At 60.8% G+C, this 22098-nt stretch overlaps 1 protein-coding gene across 3 annotated transcripts; it reads right to left on the reverse strand.

Annotated features, from left to right (window-relative positions):
- Nucleotides 1-3410: 3410 nt before the first annotated feature.
- Nucleotides 3411-21892, reverse strand: TTLL12 (tubulin tyrosine ligase like 12; the record flags this gene model as incomplete). 3 transcript variants are annotated; one of them, XM_082352635.1, is made up of 14 exons in its annotated part: nucleotides 3411-4850; nucleotides 5314-5452; nucleotides 6054-6122; nucleotides 7737-7818; nucleotides 8191-8342; nucleotides 9085-9196; nucleotides 9533-9727; nucleotides 9859-9975; nucleotides 11212-11288; nucleotides 14254-14387; nucleotides 14468-14627; nucleotides 15470-15668; nucleotides 17793-17965; nucleotides 21683-21892. In XM_082352635.1, 14 exons carry the CDS (start codon nucleotides 21890-21892, stop codon nucleotides 4699-4701), a joined length of 1971 nt encoding a protein of 656 aa, XP_082208761.1. In that variant the 3' UTR covers nucleotides 3411-4698. The 3 variants fall into 3 exon arrangements, 1 of the variants encoding a protein (XP_082208761.1); XR_014233747.1 differs by lacking the exons at nucleotides 3411-4850; nucleotides 5314-5452 and adding an exon at nucleotides 6596-6737; XR_014233748.1 differs by lacking the exons at nucleotides 3411-4850; nucleotides 5314-5452 and adding an exon at nucleotides 6596-6740.
- Nucleotides 21893-22098: the final 206 nt, after the last annotated feature.

Genomic DNA, 22098 nt, shown 5'->3' on the forward strand with positions numbered 1-22098 from the left:
GCAGTGGCCTTTTTACTTGGGTGGGACCCTTGGCCGTGGGGAGGGCGAGGGGCTCGTCCTCTTGCTGGATGCGTCTGGGCTGTATCATCCAGATGGCGCTGGACCCGGCCAGGGCTTCGCCACAATTCTCGGGACCCTTTCAAGAGCGGAGGTGGCCCGTCCAGGCTGGAGCAGCAGACACTGGCATAGCTGCAGCTGAGGGAGGAGGCCCTGCCCACCCCCTTCACGTCCAGGAAGCCCAGCCCAGCCACTTGAAGGGCACAGGCCCGCAGCCTGCCTGGTCCAATACCTGACTCCGCTCGGGTGCCAAGCGTGGTCCTCTGCTGGCCTCAGCCAGGATGGGGCTGGGCCCAGAGCGGGGGACGCCGACCAACCTGTCCCTTGGGTGCCGGGACTCATGCCAGCCTCACCCCGTCAGGGACAGCCTCACAAACACTCCATCTGGGAGGGGCGGTCAGAGGCAGTATTGGCCATGCCCCAACCCAGCAGACAGCAGCCCCTCCCTGGCCCAGGTCCGCCCAGATTTGGAGGTGTCACCCCCGGCTTCGAATTGGGTGACCCGTGACCTGTGCGGGCAGCTGTTGGGAGTGGGGCCGGGCAGAGCCTCTTACCCGGGCTGCTGCTGGAGCGCCGACCTCCTCTCCCTCTGAGTTCCTACAGCCTGTGCTGCGCCCGGCAGCAGACTCCTAGGACCAGGGCTGGTCCAAGCTGCTGGCCTTTTTATTGCTTGTCTGTTTTAGTTTTGGTCATTGAAAAAGTTAATTCAAATGAAGTAAAAATAAAATTTCCGTATTTAGAGCTCACACTCATTTTGGCAGCCAGTGGCTTTTGCCGCTTCTCCCTCTCACCTCGCCTCTTCTGTCCTCACATCCGGACGTGACCGAACAGTACGAAATGCTCCGGGAGATGGGCAGACAGCTGACTGCATTCTTCTGAGAGAAGGGGCCGCTCTTTCAGTGGCTGTCACTTTGCCCACACTCAACCCTGGTGGAATTTCACGTCCCACAGATCGTGCTCAGGAATCCAGCAGCTTGGTAGCCACGAGCACTTAGCTGAGCCCTTGGCCAGCTCCCCAGTTCTTCTTCTTCTTCTTCTTTTTTAAAAAAATATTTATTTATTTATTTTGGCTGTGCTGGGTCTTAGTCGTGGCATGCGGGATCTTCATTGCAGCATTCGGGATCTAGTTCCCCAACCAGGGATCGAACCTGGGCCCCCTGCATTGGGAGCACAGAGTCTTACCCACTGGACCGCCTGGGAAGTCCTTCCCCAGTTCCTCTGATGCTCATTGCAGCAGAAGAGTCAGATGGCGGACTCTGCACATCCCTTTCACTAATTTATTTCTAAAGTTCTCCAAGACGGTCAGGGGTGCTCCTTGAAGCATCGTGGGCACCCGTGTGCCTGCCAGACTTAGCACATTAAGTGTGCCTGAGACTTCTGGAATCTTCTCAGTGGCGCTCATGCAGAGTCCTTTTTTCCATTCCGTACATTCGTGGGTTTGTTCATCTCTAGCAACATCCCACATCCTTTCTACTGGCCACAAAAACACACACGGCCATAGAAACACCTGGGAAAACGGGCGAGAGGAGGGTGCGTTTTGCTGTTTTGTTTGCTACTTTCTCACGATGCTCTCCCCGTCTTCATGATTAGATGGCCTTTCTGAGCTGTCGCCACCCACGAGGGACTTCAGGGTTGTGACAGTCTCTGTGTTGGTTTAATAGGAAAATCCACAGCACGCAGATTTGTCAAGTCCTTCTGGTCTGCGTCTTTCCTGGAGCTGCTTCATTCAATTGAGATCTCCTTAAATCCGTGCATCTGAACCCTTCTCGGTCCGACTAGCCATAAAGGATGCAAGCAAGAGTTCACACAGCCCAGGAGGGCTCGGCTGGCTGGTCGTCAGCAGGGAAGCGACAGCGACTCTCAGTTTGCCTGGCATTTTGATGTTATGGTTGCTGCTCTAGACCCTGCAAGATGAAACCCTGCCTCTCCTATAGCAAGAGATTCTATTCTGTGTCCATGAAAGAGCTGCCGTGTTTATGTGGCCATAGGTCATCCCTGGGGACGTTTTCTAAATTTCACCGTCAGCATCTCAAGCTTTACCTTTTGGATTTCTTCTGTGTCGCCCTGTAGAACTTTGGTACAATTATCACTGCTACTGGGACTCTCCTGTCAAGCCAAAACGTTAAGAGTCTGACTTCTGATGAATTCTTAACACAGAGAAACTGACTCAGGTGAAGATGGGTACCAGAAAGTATTTAGAGGGATAAGAACCGTCTCCACTGCAACAAGTCTTCTGGGACCCTGGAAGCCCAGCTTGATGGTCTTCCCGGGGGTTGTCTGATTTTCACTGATCAGAGGTGTAAGGACCTCTGGAATTGGGGAAAAGCACATTTATAATTACGGAAAGGCTGGATCATGTGGTCCTCTGATCCCAGTGACTATGCTGATTCCACTGGGATTGCACTGGGCAACCAGGTTCTAAGTTAACTGGGAACGGGCAGGAGCATCCTGGGAGGCATCTGATGAACAGCCTGGTGTGAGCACCTCTTCTGAGGGGCACGGGAAGGACCCTGGCCTGGGTGTCAGGGGCCCTCTGCCTTTGTTTTAACCTTCAAAACCACCAGGGGGTGCCACTGTGCTGGCTGACAGGGCCCACGGACCACCCCCTGCTGCCCTGTGGGCAGAGTCTCCTATTATCCCTACCCCCAGAATGAGGAATCAGGCAGGAGGGAACTCCATCCCGAAACCCCCAGGTGTAAGCACGGAGCCAGGATTCAGGGCTCACAGGGGGACTGAGGCTCCCGGGTGTTGGTCATGATGCAGAGATGGGCCTCAGCTCCACATCTGTCCCTACCTCATCCCACTCTGAAATGGAACCAGTGCTAGGAAACCAAGCTTTGGGTCAGGAACTATTGCCTATTTATACCCTCAAATTCATGCTGAAATCCTAACCCCCACTGTGACAGTTAGTTGGTGGGGCTTTTGGGAAGTGAGTGATTAGGTCATGAGGGTGGGGCCCCCACATATGGGATTAGTGCCCTTATAAAAGAGGCCCCAGAAAGCTCCCTTGCCCCTCCCACCTCACGAGGACACAGTGAGAATACAGCCAATTATGAACCAGGAAGAGCGTCCCACCTCAGGCAGCAAATATGCCACCCCTGTGACTTGAGGACATCCCAGCCTCTAGAACAGCGAGAAAGAGACCTCCGTTGTTTAAGTCACCCAGTTTATGATATTTTGTTACAGCAGCCCAAAGACAGGGACGTGGAGGCCTAAATACTATCTCATTTCTTCTGTTTCTCAAAGCATACGTCTTGATATTTTGGTTTTCTTTGACAGTGAGCAAGGAAAACAACTGATACACCACGCAGGTCTGTGGTTCCAGGGCCCCCAAAGAGAAAGGGAGGCAAAAGTAGAGAAGGCATACTTTATTGCGGTACAAATCAAGTCCAGGAGGGGACAGGACACAGCAGCTCTCCCACAGAGAAAACCAGAGATGAGGTGTCCTGCCCTCTAAACCTCTCCTTGGCTGGAGGAAAGGGTGTTTCCCAGAACACAGACTGAACTTCTGGTTAGCAGAGACAGTGGACAGACACACCCCAAAAGACACGGAAGTAGGAGGCGCAGTCAAGTCCAGTTTTGCTACCAGGATCATTCTTGGCTTCAGAATGAAACAAGCACCTCCCAACACACGCATGCATGCACGCGCACACACACGCACACATGTACACACACATGAAAGCTCTGCAGGCAGCTCCTCTACGAAAGTCAGACCCGCCGTCTGGTTAGCTGGGCTGGGTACACTGTGGCAACACAAACTACCCTGGAAACTGACTCAAAATTTCAGAAACAAAATTAAGGAAAGAATGAAAATTTTGTATTTTCTTCCCATAAATGAAAAAGTTACAAAAACCCCACATTCTGACTCTAGCCGGTGGAAGATGGCATTCTCCCTGGAAGCATCTTTCTCAGCCGCCCACTGCCTGGTGCTCTGCTGCCCACACCTGTCCCCGAGTCCCCTCACTGGAGCGTCCCAGCCAACCTCAGGCGAGGCTGGAAACACTGCAGTGCCCAACGGGCGGGGAGGTGCTGGTGCCACATCTGGCCCTTTCCACGGGGCCAAATGGGAAGGCAACGGCAACCAAAGGCAGTGGCTGTCCTGCCCTGGAGCCTCGAGGGAGGTTGCTGGTGAAGGGGGAGAAGGCTGGGTCTGAGAAGCAGGCTCCTAGGGGGACCTGGGGACGCCTGTCACAGGGCCTGGGGTGGAGCGTGGGAAGCAGCCAGTCTGGGCCTGTTAACCGCTGGGCTCCCATGGGCGCTCCTAGGGAAGCTCGTTTCTGAGAACACCACGGCGTGCTCCCCAGACCCCTTTCACTAATGCCCTCTGGAAGCACAGCACCCCAGAAACCAAACTCTCCGGAATAAAGCCCTTGGCTGAGCTGAGACTAATCACCGCACAGACGGCAGTGAGGGGGGTGTGAGCAGGGGCCTAGCACTCAGCCCCGGGGGCAGCATGACTGGCCCTGCTCCTGACCGACGGGGGAGGGGGCCCCCGAGCCCCCAGGGTGTGAAGCTGGGGCCACGGCTCACACGGCGGGGGGACGAGGAGCGGAGGCGGGGGTGGCGGCACGGTGCAGAAGCAGCTCCGGGAACTGAGGCTGCAATCCACCCACGAGCACCCACAGAAGGGCCAGCGGGTGCCTACACGAGGCGGGTGACGGGGCAGCTGTCAGGCTCGTCCAGGTACAAGGTGCTGAAGACATCGTTGAAGAAGGCTGGGTAGCACCTGCAGGCCCGCTCACAGTCTGGGTTGAAGTTCACCTCTAGGAGCTGCGGCTGCATCACTCGCTTCCCTGATGGCGCAAAAGCACGGGCATCTCACTCCTGGGAGGTGGGCTGGGGGGCCCGCGAGGGCTTCTCTGGGGGCCTGGCCTGAAGCCTGCTTGTCCAGGGGAAAGACCGGAGCCACCTCCAGCCCCAGGAGTGACACGAGCCACCACATCCCGGGGACTCTGGAACGAGGGTGCCCGGCCAGGGCCGCTGCTCCCCCGGCCTTTCACGTAGGGTTCCTTCCCTTGTGAGCTCTCTCCCGACACCACTGCCGCCCACTTGCCTTTCCTGCTCGTGCTCTGCCCTGCAGGCCGTGGCTCCTAAAGGTGGGCCTTCTCTGACCCAGATCTCAGGCTAACTCGAGGCAAGTGCTGACCATGGCGAAGGAGCAGCGACGCCCTCCCTCTGTCCCTGTGTGGGCTGAATGACCACCTTTGGGTAAGTGGGGAGGGCACTTTGGATTACGGGGCAGGGGAGCCCCCTCACCATCTGGACGGCTGTCCCACTTCAGCATGAGGTCGATGGCATACATGGCCCGGGATGAGGGGTAGTCGCAGAAGCCCAGCGGGGGCGGCCTGGCACACGCCACCTGGAACAGCTCCGTGAAGGCCTGGAAGATGTCAGCCTGGGGGCCGGGGGAGGCAGGGTCAGGGGCTTGCGTGGCTGACACTGGGCCCAGCCCTTCAGAGCAGCCTCTCCATATGGGGTCCACAGCCCCTTCCTGAGCCCTGGTCCCCAAACAGCCAAGTCATCTCCTCCGACATCCTTTTTGACACCAGACCTGGCCAGAGCCACCTGTGCCCTGCTCCCTCACTCCTGGCACCCAGCTCCTGCAGACCCGCCTGGGTCCCCCGCCTTGGAGCCCACGGCTCCTTCTGCACCAAGCCAGGCAGCGCAGCTCCCGAACGCTCACTCCAGCAAGTGGCGGCCAGCTTGTGTCTCTAAGCACGTCCCCGTGTCCCCTCAGGTGTGCAATTCCTGGCACACACAGAGCCCTTTGCCGTCTGGCTGTCCCAAGGGTGTCCTGAATGCCCTGCCAGGCCCCCTCCAAGGAACCCTCACAACACCCCACCCGGGCCAGAGGGGAGGAGGGGTCTCGGCCCACACCGTCTCCCTCACCAGCCCTGATGGGAGGAGCAGACCATCCAGAGGAGGCAAAGGCCCCTACCCGCCTGACGCTGGCCCACGAGGCAAGCCCCGGCCCCTCCAGCTCTGCCAGGACTCACCTGGACGCTCTTCCAGGGAAATTCTGGGTACTGCTTCTCAAACTCCGGGACGAACTCATCGTAGTGCATCTGCAACAGACACAGGGCCCGTCGAGCTCTGCCCGGGGCCTCCTCTGGGCAGGGGCGGGGGAGGCCTGGCTTGCCCTGCTTTCACGTGGAGCCCTGATACTCGCCGGGGCCCCAGGTTGGCGCCAGAAGCCTCTCCAGCTCCACCCCCGCAGGACACAAATGGGAGGCAGGACACGGGGTCTGAGCTCTGGACACATTCACTTCTCAGAGTCTCAGTGTCTCCATCTGTAAAACGGGACAACGCTCCCCGCCCAGCAAACCCACTTTGCACGGTTGCTGTGAGGCTCCAGTGAGGCACTGAACGTTGGGAGGCCCGGGCCAACGTGTCACCACATCCCTCTCACGATGGTCACTGGACGCAGAGCTCGGACCCAAGTCTGCAAGGCCCAGGCCTGAGCTCACTGCCCGGTCCTGGCTCAAAGTGCCTGAGGACAGCAAGGGCTTCTCAGGCCAAGACGTCACCCAAAACACACCTGAGCAAGCTGGCCGTCAGCTCAGGTTTCTCCCAGAGAGGACCAGGACGGGCTCCCTATGGAAGCCCAACGTTCTCGCCCTGCTGGACACGCGTCCCCACACGCGGGGGCTTCAGAGGAAACGTGACCCTCGGGACGACACCTGCTATGTAGAGGAAAGGCACTCAGGTCCTCAGAGACAACCTCTGCAACATCCCGGGACCCCGGCGAGGGCTCGGGCTCGGGCTCCTAGAGACCAGCTGTCAACACAGCCCAGGACAAGAGGAAGGAGCAGCAGCGGCCCTGCCGGCCGTGCACGTGGCCTGGCCACTCGGACGGTGCAGCGCCCCCTAGAGGACTTCTCAGACATGGCACAGCGAGAGCTCAGGGCAGCACATTTACTAACAAATCACCACGTGCCTCGGAAACACAATCCCCACATTCAGCAGTGGCTGCTTCGAGGGAGGTGGGGACCAGAAGGCCACCTGCAGGCCTTGTATGGAGCAGGGTGGGAGAGTGCCTGTGCCCTACTTCCTGTCTGCCCAGAACAGCCATAACCAACCTGCTGGTCCAAGAGGACTTCGTGGACAACACGTCGGGGGGGGCCCATTTCTCCTTCCCTTCTGCCTCCACCCAGGGCCGGCCTCTGTCTCTGCCCAGGCTGTGCCTCCCCTACCTGTCCCAGGTGCACCACTGGCCAGCTGGGGGATCACGCCCTCACCTCAAAAGAAGCTGTGCTGACGCCCTCTGCTTGCGGTGCCCAGAGAGCACGGGCAAGACAGAGGGCCCAGGGTCCAGGCAGGGTCGCAGGCCAGCAGAGCTGCCCGCCCTGGGGGCCGCGGGACACGAACCTGTGCGCCTCCCCACCCCTACCCGTCCTCACGCTCAGCGGGTGCCGAACAGAAGGCGGCCTGCGCTTCCCGGCTGAGACCCTGCCCTGCTCAGACTTGCCAGGGGACCGGGAAGCCCCAGGGGCCCCCTCAACCCAAGCACGTGCCCCTCAGAGCTGCGGGGGCAGCTGTGGGAGGGGACGCAGGTACCAGAAGGCAGCTCCCCTGACCACTACGCAAGCTGCCCGGAAGACAAGCTGATGGGTGTCGGGTCCCGTCTGTGCCAGCCTCCACGGGAACCCCTCCCCAGGCCCTGCCAGGCCCCTCCCTACCTGTTTCAGCACCAATTCCGGGTCGTAGTTCATGACAGTGAAATGCTTCTCGTAGTCGTCCAGGTCGTTGAGTGCGAAGGGCCTGCAGGACGAGCGGACAGACGCTCGAGTGGGTCCCGGGCACGGCAGATGCTCAGAGCCCCCTGGCCGGGCGCCGGTTCCCCCGAGAGTGGGGCAGTCCCACACTGCCCCCGCGCCCCCGGCCAGGGGCTAACCACGAAGACCCCCACTAGGCCGGTAAACATCGTCGTGGTTTGAGGGGGCAGGTGCCTGTTCCACAAAGTGGTGGTGACACAGGCGGGGCGAGAATTACTGCCGTTTAACAGAAACGGGCTCAGCGGGGTCCCTGCTGGGTGCTTGGTGGTAAAGGAGCCCCCGTGCAGGCATTCTCATCCCGAGTAAAAGAGGGGCCCTGTCGCCCAGCCCCCAGCCCCAGCCCAGTCTCCCCATTTACCGGTTGGAGAACCGCAGCCAGAACACGTCATAGACGAACAACGTCAGGGGCTTCACAGACCGCAGGAGCACAATGTAGCGGATGTCGAACTTGACCCTCCCCACATCTTCTCGAAGGAACAAGACGGGACTTTCAATGTATTTGGACACAACCTGAGAACACAGATGCAGGCTCACAGGTGGCTTGTCGCACCTGGGCCAGGACAGAGCACCCCGACCTCCCCAGCTGTGGCTCCCACTCGTGGTACGTCCAAGTGCTGTCACCACATCTGGAGGAAGACTGACTCCTGAGCCCACCTCCCGTCTCGGTGCCATGAAGGGACCTGCTTCCTGCACTCCGGGTCCTCCTGTCTTTTCAAACCTGTGTCTTAGCTGCAACGAGTTCTTTATCTTCATCTTTAATTGAAGAAAAAGATGCCACAAGTTTTTAGCTTTGAAAACCGAATACAGATTCTCAGCCATAAATCCACCGACTCCCCATCCCACCGCTGGAAACCTTCACAAGGGTCATCGCAGCGGCATTTTGTCTCGGGCCTCTGTCCAGGTGCAGAACCCTGTGTCCTTCAATTCCCCCACTGATGGGCCCCGTGCCACTACAGCGCCTTCGTCCAGTGCCCTGCGGGGCTCCCTGGCCTGGCCACCTCCCTCCTGCCAGGTGGTCCTGTGAGGCGCGGGGCGCATGGGGATGCAGGTCAGACACACCCAGGGGGGCTCCCTCCTCTCACCCGACTGTCACACAGCCCCCCCGCCAGGCAAGGGCAGGGGAAGGAGTGGGGGTGGCGGCTTCGGAGACTCCTGTGAGCTGAAGAACGCTGACACCGGGACCTACCCACAAAGGTCCTGGCAGAGCCCCGCGCGGCCCCCCGCACCCCCGCCCGGCGCCCCAGGGCCCCACCTTGGGGGAGCTCTCGCGGTGCCGGATAATGCTGTGGAGGCTCTTGGTGATGTGGGTGTCCAGGCTGCGGGCCAGGTTCCAGGGCTTGCAGATCCAGTGGTTGTCCTCGCCCCTGGGAGCAGAGGGGATGACCAGGCTGTGCCCTGGGCCCACCCTCCCGGGCACTGTGTCCCTAGTACTGTGGCAGCAGAGGAGGGGCTGAGAGAGCGGTCCCAGAGGAGACCTTAGGGGCTGGGCCTCGGGAGTGAGGAGCCTGACGGGGCCAAGGGAGCCGCCCTCCAGGAGGAAGGGCCGCCGGGCAGCAGCACAGCGAAAGCCCGCAGCTCCCGGAACCGTGGCCGCCGCGCGGCGGGCGCTCAGCCAGGGGGCGGGCCAGGCGGGGTGGCGGGGACCGCGGGAGCCTGACGGGCGTAGGGTCTCGGCCGCTGCGGCTCCGGGGGGTGCTCACCGCCTCTCCCGCTGCTGGAAGTAGCTGACGAACTGGGGCAGCTCGGTGCGCAGGTTGAAGGTGCGGGGCAGCCAGGCCGGGCCCTCGGGGCCGCCCGCCCGGCGCGCGACGGAGGCCAGGCAGTCCTTCACCGTCAGCAGGTTCTCGCAGGGGAACTGGTTCAGCAGCACACTGGGCCTCTCCCGGCTCAGCCTTCTGCGGGGCCAGGCAGGCGCCACCGGTCGGGGGGGGCGGGGCTCCGGGGGGGCAGGGCTCCGGGGGGCGGGGCTCGTGGGGAGGCGGGGCTCGGGGGGAGGCGGCGGGGACCGGGCTGGGAAGCACCTCACCTGTAGTCCTTGAAGTGCGAGAAGTTGTAGAGGATGTCGGCATCCGCCTCGCTCTGGGTGAAGGTGAAGCGCGGGTGGGTGAGGTGGCTGAGCACCTGCCGGATGTCCGTGTAGACCCTGCGGGGGGTGGGGTGGGCTGAGGTCGGCCTCCGACCCACAGCCTCTGCTTGTCCGCCCAGTGACGGGGCCTCTCGGACCCCGGCGACCCCGAGTTCCCCATCTGTAAGATGGGACCACAGGGCCACCTCACACTCCTCCTGAGGACCAACCAGGAGAACCCGAGCGTTTTATCAGGCATGGGCTCGCTCCTCCCACGTGGAAACGGGACGGGTCTACGGGACGGGTCTACTGCTGGGACCTCTGCCCTCAGAGAAGGGAGCCGGAGCCCCGGGGGCCTGCATTCCACACGGCCCGGCCTTGGGCGGAGGAGAGGACAGGGCGTGGGAGCCTGTCTGCCGGGGTGGGGGGGGGGGGGGGGGGCGGGGCGCGCGGTGGGTGCGGCCACACTTTGGAGTGCGAAGGCAGGAGGGAGGCCTGGCTCTGGACAGTGATCCAGGGAGGAAGAGAGGTGCGGAGCTGGCTGCTCGGGCGGGGCAGGCACGGGGCGTGTAGTCTGCTGCTGCGGCGCAGAGCACAGCTGTGGGGAGGGGGCGAGGCTAAGGGGGCCTCAGTGCAGCCTCTGACCTGAGGAGGTGGAGGGATGCTGGGTGGCGAACTCAGGTAAGGGGAGGAGGGCCGGGCCGAGGGCCAGTGGGAGGAAACCCCCAGAACCTGGGGGAAGGGGCCAGTGGAGCATGGTATCCGTTCTGGCTGGAGCAGGTGTGGGCAGCCAGAGGGAGGGCCTCCCCCTGGAAACAGAAGCCAACCTGCCCCTGGCTGACCCGGGACCCGCCCCCGAGCCAGCTCGATGCCTGGTGGGCGTCCCCCAGGACCTCCACTTCCTCACCCGTAAAAGGGAGCACCTGCTTCCACCCCGGGTCCAGCCTGGGCTTGCTGGCCTGCCTGGCCTTACGTTAAGCTGCCAGCCCACACCTGCAGACACCTGGGAGTGGCCCCCCGGCAATCTGGGTGGCTTTCCTGGGTGCCCAGCACCGTCACTGTCGGCACTGGCTCCCCGCTTCCAGAGGTCGTGCGCACCCCAGCTCACCCTCACTTCTCGGGCGCTCTCTCTGTGACCCTGAGACCCCGCCCATGGCGTTTCTGTCACTGCTGTGCTGCCAGGGGGCAGAGGACTTACTGAGGCCGCCCTGTACCGCGCACTGTTCCAGGAGTCGTGGGGACCGTGAGGAGTGCGTGAGGAAAGGGACCGAGGCAAAGGCTCATCACAGGCTGGGGGCAGGGTGGGCTACGCACTTGAAGACGTGGTCACAGGGATACACCGCCGGGTTGATGGCCACTGGCAGCTTCTCCTTGTTTTCCTCCAAAATAGCCTAGAAGGAAAACACTGGAGGTAGAAACAGACCTTCAAAAAAAGGAGCACACGCCTCCCCATCCTGTATATCAGGGTTTTGGGATCCCAGGGGGCACACCTGGACCTCAGGTAGAGCCCTTCGCAGGCACCGCAGCGCCCAGAGCCCTCTGACCACCCCCAGCCCAGGATTCCGGGGCTCAAGGCCCCTCAGGTGCCGAACAGCCTGTTTTGTGTCAAAAGAACAACGTAAACATTGCTCTAAATCTTCTCATTGTTCTATCTAAATGCTTCCTCCAAGTCACAAGCAGCCCAGAAGGTGCCCAGCCTGTCCTGGGAGGGGGCTACCTGGTCCTCGGGGAGCCCCCAAAAGCTGCTCTGAGCTTAAGCCGTGTGATGGTTTAAACCATGTCCATAGGGACTTCCCAGGTGGTCCAGCGGTGAAGACTCTGCGCTCCCAATGCAGGGGGCCTGGGTTCGACCCCTGGTCAGGAAACTAGATCCCACATGCTGCAACCAAGAGCCCGCATGCTGCAACTGAAAAGATCCCAGGGGCTTCCCTGGTGGCACAGTGGTTGAGAATCTGCCTGCTAATGCAGGGGACACGGGTTCGAGCCCTGGTCTGGGAAGATCCCACATGCCGCGGAGCAACTAGGCCCGTGAGCCACAACTACTGAGCCTGCGCGTCTGGAGCCTGTGCTCTGCAACAAGAGAGGCCACGATAGTGAGAGGCCCGCACACCGCAATGAAGAATGGCCCCCGCTTGCCACAACTAGAGGAAGCCCTCACACAGAAACGAAGACCCAACACAGCCAAAAAATAAATAAATAAATAAATAATAATTTAAAAAAAAAAAAAGAAAAGATCCCACACGTGGCAACGAAGATCCCATGTGCTGCAACTAACACCCGGCGCAGCCAAATAAATAAATAAATAAAATAAAATAAAACATGTCCATAAACTCTTCTATATTCCTTTTGAAAGGCAAAGTTCATTCATCTTCCCTTGAGCATAGGCTGGGCTGAATGAGTTGTTTATAACAAATAGAAAGAAGTGGAACAACAGTCTGCTCTTTCACGAAAGGCCCTGCAGTCTCCTCCTCGCCTTCTCTCAGATCACTTCCTCCGAGAGAAGTCAGTCACCATGTCCCGAGGACACTCAAGCAGCCCCGCGGAGAAGCCCACGGCTGGGGAGGAACTGAGGCCTCCTGCCCACAGCCGGCACCACCTTGCCAGGCGTGTGAGTGTGCCACGTGGGAGCCGGTCCTCAGCCCCATCAAGCCTCAGACGACAGCCTGAGCGCGCTCACGAGAGACCCTGGGCCAGAAGCACCCAGCCGGGCCACTCCCCATCTCTCTACAGAAAGCGAGAGATAATGAATGTCTGCTGTCTTGAGCTGCTATGTTTTGGAATAAATTGTTACCTGGTGCTAGCTAACTAATACAGGCAACCCCAAGGCCCACGGCACAGGCCTCATCCAGATGGGTCAAGTGGGGAAAACCAACCAGGATGTTTTAGAAAACCATTGTCTGGACTCTTTTCTCCTCTTCCTGGCCAGTGGAGGGCATCTCGCTCAACCCCCCACAAATGCTAATTTCAATTCATGTTCCTTTAACAACCTCAAGATCAGGAAGTCTTTGTTCCTAAGCCCTTCTTAAACCTTACCCCTTTGCATTCACTGACTTGTTCAAGTGTTTAGCACCTACTAGGTGCAGGCACTCTACGAGGTTCTGAAACACACCTCTGAATTGAGAAGGGTGATCCCTGAGTTTTCGACAGAATCAGTTCAATTACCGCTGGCTAAGGTTAAATTCAGAGGGAAAAGTGCCAACAGGACCACTGTGTCAGCCCAGCCCTCCCAGCCAGCAGCCTCACAGAACCGCTAACGCCACACACACTTCCCACTCTAACGCGAGTTAACTAGTTTACTCCTTTGCACAATCCTCTGGGGCATTCAGCGAGCATGTGATGTGCTGGTGGGGGCAGGGCAACTGCAACGTGTGGGGCAAGGTTGGAGCCTCTGCCCACAAGTTACCAGGACCCCTTGGTTTTGGACTCCCGCTCTTCCACCAGCCGTGTGGCCTTCGGCAAGTAACTTAACCTCTCTGTGCCTCAGTTTCCTCATCCTCAGTAAAATGAAGATAAAAATAGGTCCGGATGTCCTATTGTAAGGATTACAGCAGAGCATGCCCGTGAAGTGCTAGGCAGAGGCCTGTGCATCCCTTGGTTTCCAACTGGGACCAGCTGACGGGAAGCAGTGGCAGGAGATGAGACGGCAGGGGAGGAGGAGAGAGGGCCAGGGTGTTACTTCCTGCTCAGCCCTGCCTGGTTCTGTTCCCATAGGCTCCACTTGCTGCCCTACCCCAGGCTGCACCAACCCTGGCTCCCCAACCTGGCCTGCCTCACCGACTGGGCCCTGCACTAACTCACCACCAGCCAGGCACCTGTCAGTGGTCCCTGGTGGGACCCAGACCGCGGACTGAAGCACTGCTGTCATCCCCAACAAGGACACCCATGACGACCACTTGTTGGGGGCCTGCTGTGAGCCAGAAGACATCCCATGCTGTGTCTGAACATAGTGTCCTCACATCCCTGGTGAGGGAGGTGTCAGGAAATGGAGAAACGGTACGGAGCTGGGATTCATAGCCGAGCCACAGAGCGCCCACTGCCCCCGCCCCCCAGCTCCTGAAAACAGGGAAGAGCAGCACCGACCTCCAGCCCACCAGCTCTACCCAACCCTCTGGAAGGACGGTTCCCAGCAGCAGGACCCCGGGGTCTGGGCTCCAGGCTGGCGCCCAGCTGTGTGGCCCCGGGCAGCTCACGTCTGCTCCCTGAGCTCTGAGCCGCCCCTTGTCTCTCAGACACCCCCAAACTCTCCTCTCCCTCCCAGGGCAGCCAGCTGGTGCTCCGCAGTATTTGGCGACTGGGTGAAGAGAGTTCCAGGAGCCACCAGCAAACAGGCCCAGGGGTCGGGGCTGGAGGCCACACCTGGTAGTGCTCGTCGGGTGGCTCGGGCGTGGAGGAGCTGAGGTCCCGCAGGTCGGCGGGGGCCCAGGGCAGCAGCACACACCTCCGGATCAGAGGGTCGGCCTCTCCGTAGGCAAAGTCCCGGGTCACCTCCTCTGCACCAGGACACGCGGGCAGTCAGGGGGTGGCAGAAAGGCGGCCGGCCCTTCCTTGGGGTGGGCGGGGTTTGACTTACCGCCCGTGTCCAGGTCCCTCAGGGGCCACAGCAGCGTGTAGGCCACCCGCTGGGGCACGTAGAAGAAGGGCGCGGTGGCGAAGCTGGGCACGTCCGCGTGCTGGATGCGCGAGCCGAACTCGTCCATGATGTACCACACTGGCACCTTCTCCTCGGCCGTCTGCGGGCAGAGCACACGCCACCCTCGCCCACTGCTCCGCCTCCCCGCCCCTCCCGTCCGCGCGCCCTTCCACGCATCCACGACCCAAACACCTACCACCGGCCCGTCTGTGCCCAACTCTCAGAGCCTGGAGCACCTACCACACACGGCTTCAATCCCTTGAACCCGTGGCCTCCGGGCTGGCGGCCCTGCCCTGGCAGACAAGGACAACAGGCCAGCGGGCTGCCATGTGATCACGTGTGTGGCAAAGGTGTACAGAAAGAAGGCACTTAGCCTAGCAGCTACATGGATGTGTTTGGTTCTGTGTGCAGGGGGAGGAGGGGGGAGACTTCTGAGTTCAGGGAAGGCTTCCTGGAGGAGGCAACAGCTAAGCTGAGATCAGGAGAAGCAACTTTTGCCTTTTCCCGGACTGAAAGTGGTGAGGGGCTGGAACGTAAGGGTGGGTCTGGGGCGGCCGGGGAGGGGGTTGGTGATGTAAGCCCAAGGACATGCTGAAGGGACTCAGCTCTACTCCGGAAAGCAGCAGGGTATCACTAAGGGCTTTTAGGAGGGTGAGGGAACCAGAAGAGGCCAGGAGAGTGGCAGCCAGGTCGCCGGGGTCCGGGAGAGGGTTGTGTACTGTGAGCCCAAAGGCCGCATGGATGCCTGGGCCCCGGCACTGGCTGGCCCGAGGCAAAGAGTAACAGGCCCGTGACAGAGCCGCGGGGAACCAGGGTAGTTTCCACCGACCACAGAAGATGAGTTTGCTCACTTGCGGGGTAAAAGGACACCTCCCGCTAGCCCTGACGGCACGGGGCAGCGAAGGCCTGTCTGCCTCCCCTGGGGCCCGGCTGCCCGCTCACCCCGTGGGCCAGCTGGTAGGTCTGGTTGAACTTCCACATCTCCTCCAGCACCAGGTCCACGGCCTCGGCACTGGGCAGCTCGCCGTGGAACTCGATGCCCATCAGGTTGGCCATGCGGTGCAGCAGCCCGGGCACCTGTTGCAGCTGCTGGCGGGCGTGTGCCATGCGGCACGTCCAGGCGTGGTCGATAAGGAAGATGCTGCGGGCACAGGCTACAGGTGAGCGCGAGGCTACCACGCAGGCAGGGCAAGAAGGGAGGGCGGAAAGAGGGCCAGCAGGCGGGATCCGCCTGAGCAAGAGGCCGGGCTGAGGCCTGGACCCCGCACCGGGCCTGGGTGGGGATCCCGGCTCTGCCGACCACCCGCCGTGCGGGCCTGGGCAAGTTCCTCTCCCTTTTCCAGTTTCTAAAACAGGGCAACACGGTCCCTACCCCCTATCACCGGGCTGACGCGAGCATCAAAGGAGACAAAACAGCATGCTGACCGTACACTGAATCCTCATGTACTCAGTTATGACTACAGTGATCACCGCGACAGTTAACTGTCCTCAACTGGATTTTGAACTGCTGGAGGGCAGGCCCACGCCCCCCAACCTTGCTACCTGCAGGCAGACACGCAAAGGAGCCCCACTCAGAGCTCACTCGTGCTTGCCCGGGACTTCTGGGCACTTCTCGTGAAGCGCCAGGGATTTCTGCGGGAGAGGCTTCAAGGCCCCACGTGTACGGACACCTGCAGTCTACACAGTCTGGGCGCCGCAGGCGCCCGGTGGGCCAGCTGCAAGGCTCTCACACCAGCGTGGTGGAGGGTGGGGTGTCCCCACTGCAGGCCCAAGGACATGAGTGCCCCCGGCCCACAGGTCAGGCTGCCCGGACACCATCCAAGCCCTGCTGGACTCGGAGGCTCCGAACGCCCCGGGTTCTGCCTGCTGGGGAAGCAGCCCTGGCCCGGCCCCCTGCTAACACGGAAGGAACAGCCACCGCTCTGGTTCTTAGGCCGGGGGGCAAGCTCAGCAGTAGTTATTTTACTGCACTTATATTGTCTTTTGTTCACATATCCTGAAACAAATGATTTATTCCTGTCCTCGTGCGTAGAGTTTGTGACCGTGTGAGACACGGCACAGAGCCAGGCCTTCAAGGTGGAGCATCTGGGGGTGACCTGGGCAGACGCACACAGTGGCTGCTGGACACGGTGGGTGCGGGGGAGGATGGCGGCTGGGGCCTGGCCATTGGGGCGGGGTGGGGCGGACTCACAAAGGTCTGGAGGGAAGAAAGGCCCCGGAGCAGGAAGGGCGGTGGAGCCGGGCTCCCAGCCCAGACACCATCCCCATCCCTCCCCAAACTTGCCTGGTGGTGTGCGTGGAGGGGGCAGAGGCCAGGAGCTGCTCGAGGTGGCCGCTGGGCCCGAGCCCCACGGCTGGCACAGGCGGCAGCAGAGCAGGCACCTGCGCAGGTCTGCTGTACCGAACGTAATGAGAACGGGGAGCCTGCGAGTTTCTGAGTCAGAGGGCACGGGGGTGGAGGAGCTTGGCTGCTGTCATTACCCGTGGGGGCCCTCCCACCCCACCAGGGGCTGGTGAAGGAGCCAGACTTCCTGGAGGAGCTACGGTCACAGGTGCCCGGAAACCCCCAGAGGCCGGCAAGTTTCTCCACCAGGGTTCCGGCAAAGTCGGGCAGAGGGACCTGTGGGCCTCTCCTGGCGGAGGACAGCCCCTCTTGGCCCCTGGGAGGCAGGAAGCCTGGGGTCCAGTCTCGGCTCTGGCCTTTCTACCCTGTGGCCTCGTGCAAGGCCCAGGCCCACTCCCAGCCTCGGCGCCTCACGCGAGGAATCAAGCAGGCCACACTGCTCACATGCTGGGGTGCAAAGCCCAGGGCTCCACCCAGAGACTGAGATCCAGCAGGAGCGGGGGCAGGCCCGGGGTCCCTGGAAAAGCCCGGGCTCATGAGTTAAGGCTGCCCTGGGGTCGACACCCACGATCTTAACCCGCTGTGTGACCCTGGGCAAGTCCTTCCCCATTGTTTCCTCATTGGCAAAATGGGAACTTGTCACACCTCCATGGAGGGACCACTGTGACAGTTAAGAGGCATCTGGGGGGGATGCTGCTCTCAGGACAGCATGAAACACAACCAACGCAGGAGTGTCGCCAGTGTCGGGGCTGACAGGACCTTGTCTCAGGGCTAAGGGACCAGCACCTGGCACCCAGGAGCATGAGTGCTCGCGACGACAGCTTCTCCCTAGTGGCGACGACCTTGGTGACATATTTCTAAAAGGCAGCCCGGCCCTGACAGCCTCGGTGCGGACGAAAGGCGTCGGCCTGCGGCTCCTACCTGTTGGGGTCAGCCGCCTGAAGCCCATTCTCATTGGTCACAATGACCTTGTAGCAGAGCTCGCCGCCTGGGTTGGGCTTCTTCCGCAATTCCCGGGCCGCTTCGTCCTCGCCCTCATCCTCCTCCACTTCTTCCACTTGCATTATCCCGAACATCTCCCCAGCGTCGAACACCTGGGGGCCACAGGAGGGGGTGTTGGCAGGAGACCCCATTCCTGACCCGTTCCTTCTGCCACACCCCGGTCTCGAGGACAAACTGAACCCCTAGGAGAAGCAGGACCTCTTTATTACCCAGCTACCCATTTTACAGGTGGGGAGACGGGTTCCTCATCAGTGAGAATGATGCCCTAACCTCCCCCACTATCGCTGGCGCTATCGTCCAAGGCCCCTCAGCCCGTGGGACCCGAGCTTGGAGGTGGGGCTGCATGCATGTGTCCCATGATATCTAGTCTGGCCTCCTGCATTACAGGGAAAATGCAGCTCAAAAGGCAGAGCGGGCGGCTCCGGTCACGCGGGAAATGACTGGGAGAGTAAGGAACTTGGTGGCTAGGGATTGCACCCCAACTCTGCTCTCACCAGCACCACCAAGCCAACACCAGGGCAGCGGAGGTGACCGAGAAGGAAACGGGGGCCCAAGAGCCTCCTGACGCCACCACGCCAGCCCAGGTCTGCACAAACCATGGCCTGGGTCTAGTCTCCTGAGGTCCTGGGCCAGGATGGGACAGAAGGTAAGGGCCTTGGTCCTTGAGTTTCCCTGGCAAAGGGCAACTGCCAACCACGTGCAGCTGGTGAAGGTGACAAGCCAGTCGGTCCCCATATAGCCACACTCATGTACCTGGTGTCTGCCACAAGTCGGCAAGGGGCCTTAGGGCAGATTCGGCAGCCAGGCTATGTGACCTTGAACAAGACACTGAACTACTCTGTGCCTCAGTTTCCCCATCCATACAATGGGGATACGAGAACCTACCTGAGGGGCTTGTTGGGAGGATTAAATGATTAACACACGTGAAGAGCTTCGAAGAAGCTAAGCTTGGCAAACCCTCTGTAAGCACTTGCTACCATCACGACACTTTTGAGACTAGTCTCTCACCTGGGAAGGGGGCATCATCCACCTTCCAGGAGAGCTGAGAGCGTATTACATCAATCAAACAATACACACAGAGTCCGTGGCACATAGCAGGGACTCAACAAAGGCCAGCTGCCCCTAAAACCTTTCTCATGACTCTATTAAAAATGGAAGATAAACTCATCCCAGTAGTTGGAAATCAGCCATCTATTCAGGCACAAGCAGCTTGGATGTGCTGGGCAGGACGGGCACTTGGGGGTATGAGGATGAATCATTCATGACCTCTCCCCGAGTGGCAGAGGGGCCACCTGAGACGACCAGGTAAGCGGTGCGGGGGCCTGGAGGGCCGGGTAAGACTTTACAGGGAAGCCGTCACCTGAGGTGAGCGGTGAAGGAAGAGGAAGATTTAAACGTGTGGCCATGCCGTGGTGGTGCAAGGACTCCAGGCAGAGAAGCTGGGGCGAGAAGGGCTGTGGAGCCGAACAAATCCATCCGCAGGGGAGCTCGGGCACTTTTTGGGACGGCGCCTTTAACCACCCCCAGAGCCCAGGGTGAAGCCACTACCTTCCCTCCGGTTTGGAGATGAGAAGAGAGCGGCTCAGAGGCTGGGACTCACGCCTCGGGCTTCCACCCAGAACCCCGTATCTCCAGCCCTCTACCCCCAAACCTGACAGGAGGGAGGGGACAGTACAGGGCCTGGCTTCTCCCAGCTGTGAAATGGGGGTGACCACCATCCCTTCACAGAGGGACTGGAGGAGGCCCTAACGAGGTAAGGAAGGGGAATGGTATTGCAGCTGGTAAGTTCCTGCAGACAGAAAAGAGCTGAAATTTACTGTAAAACACTCCCCATCCTTTCCAAGGCACCGGGGTCCCCAGCTTTCGGGGGCTGGAGGGGCCCCATTCCTTGGTCAGCAGGTGCCTGTGGACCTCCCCCACACCTGGGCCCACAGCAGCAGGTTTGTCAGAACAATGGCTGCAGGTTTGGGTCTGGCAGTGGTGACTCACAGCTCTGCCCATAACCCGTAACGGCAAGGGAGGGCCATGGAAAAGTACTGGCTGTCCCTCAGCAGAGCAGCAGTGGCCAGGCGGCCTGCAGATCTTGCGGCCAGGATGGAGGGGACATTACACTCTGGTGACTATGAGCTGGGCATGCCTCTCTACCCAATCCCCCACCAAGACCGTGGAAGTCGGAGCCATGTTTCCTGGTCCTCACCTTCCAGAGGGAGACTTGGACTCAGATGGGCAAGTGACTTGCCCAGGTGAGTTCACTGCCCGCAGAGGCTGGCAGGGCCGGAGCCAGGGTGTTTCCACCTCGTGCTCCTTTCACCCAGTACACGAGGACCTTTTTATCCTAACAAACCGCTGGGGTCCCCTCCTGCCCAGCACAGGCCTGGGACTAGGGTAAGTGCTCAGGAAATGCTGGCGAATTGAGGGCAAGTCATAAGGGGGAAGGGAATTCACTGTTACAAAATGTAGGTACCAATAACACTGCACCTTTTTTTATAGCAACTACTTGTGTTTTGGGCAGGAAGGTACCTGGTCCAACCCTGATTTCAGAGGCAGAGAGACTGGCTGAAAGGGTGCGGTTTGTCCAGCAGCCTTTTTCTGGCTCCAGGGTCCCACCTCGCCGCCTGCACTGCTCAGTCTGTTCCGGCCCAGGAGGCAGCCCCTGCAGGAGCCTGGTTCCAGCTCAGAAGGCCGCAACAGAGGGCCCGTGAACGTGCTCTGGCTTCAGCACATGGGCAAACCACCAAAACCCAGGGCCCACCCCTCAGCCAGGACCCTGCGGAGGCCCTATGGAGACACAGGCTAGAGCACAGGCCAGCAGAAGGGAGCCGACCCCACAAAAAGGGAGACCCTTGAAGCATCTGAGCTCTTTTCATTTTTGTTTAGATTCTGTCTCCAACTCCCACAGCCTGTCTTCATTGATCTGCAAAATGAAGGTGACCCGGGGCTCAAATCAGACGATGAAACACGAAAGAACTCTATGACCTGAACAGTTAAAGCCACACAAACTCAATGGACGTCTGTTTTCCCTGAGGCAGGTAGTGGCTGAAAGCAAGCTTCTAGTTCAGAAGTCTGACAGACCTTGGGAGTGTCACTTCCTCTTCCTGAGCCTCAGTTTTCTGCACTGTATAAAGGGGGGGTGATGAATCTTACCACCCCCCAGGACTGCTCTGGGCTCGGATGTGTGGAGGACGCAGCCCAGGGCTTGGCACACAACGGGAGCCAAAGTTCATTTTAGTTCCAGTTTTTGCCGCAGCCCTGGCCCAGCCCCAGATGCTGGCAGGACCAGGGCCACAGGTACAGGCTCTGGCCGCCACTCCTAGGCCACAAACTGCCATGGAGGTAAAGTCTAAGTCGGTCGTCAAGGAATTCGTGGCTCTTCATCCTCAAACCACCGGCCGTTTTCCCTGCATCGTCCATCAACGCCGCCCCCCAACTCTCCGCTGCGCGTCTCACCGAAGCCCGCCCCGCCCCGGAACGCGCTCGCTCTCCTTCTCCCAGCCACCAACTCCCCCAGGCGCCCTCCCAACCTCCTCCGCACGCGTCCTCCAGGAGGCCCCGGGCCGCCCCACCCCAGCGGCTCTCAGCCAAGAGCCAGCCCGCAGACCACACCCTTCCTGGTAGAAGGGTCCAGAGCGACCCACCCCCGGCGCGCCCCGCGCCCGCGCTGACCCGGACTGGAGGATGCGCGCCTCGAGGACCCGCATCGCAGCTTCCCTGGCACCTCTCAAAGGGAGCCCGGGGCGCTCCGGGCACGCCCTGCACCCCGGTTCTCCCCGCCCGGCGCCTCGCTCTCCTCGCGTCACCCCAGCCCGCACCTCGTGCTCCAGCTTGTGCAGGAGGCGGCCCCAGTACCGCTCGGGGACTCCCGACGCGCGCAGCGCCGGGCCGTGCAGCGCCGCGAACTTGGCCCGGGCCCGCGCGTCCTCCTCCGGGTCCGGGCCCAGCTCCGGGTCCGACTCCAAGCTCGGCGCCGACTGCGGCGTCAGGACCCGGCTGCCGCGCTCCAGCCTCGCGTCGGCCTGCATGTCGCCTCCACCAGCGCCACCGCCAAGTCCAGCGCCGCCGCAGCCCGCGGGCCCGGCCCTCCCGACTCCGCCCGCTCGCCAGCCCCGCCGCCAGCCCCGCCCTCCTCTGGGCTCCCCGCCCACCGCCGCCCGCAAGCCCGCCCACACGCCTGGCCTCCAGGCTCGCCGAAGGCAGCTGGGGCGCAAAGCTGGGGCGCGGGACCCGG

The sequence above is a fragment of the Balaenoptera borealis genome (genome assembly GCF_965194805.1).
Source record: "Balaenoptera borealis genome assembly, chromosome: 13".
NCBI classification, from domain to species: domain Eukaryota; kingdom Metazoa; phylum Chordata; class Mammalia; order Artiodactyla; family Balaenopteridae; genus Balaenoptera; species Balaenoptera borealis.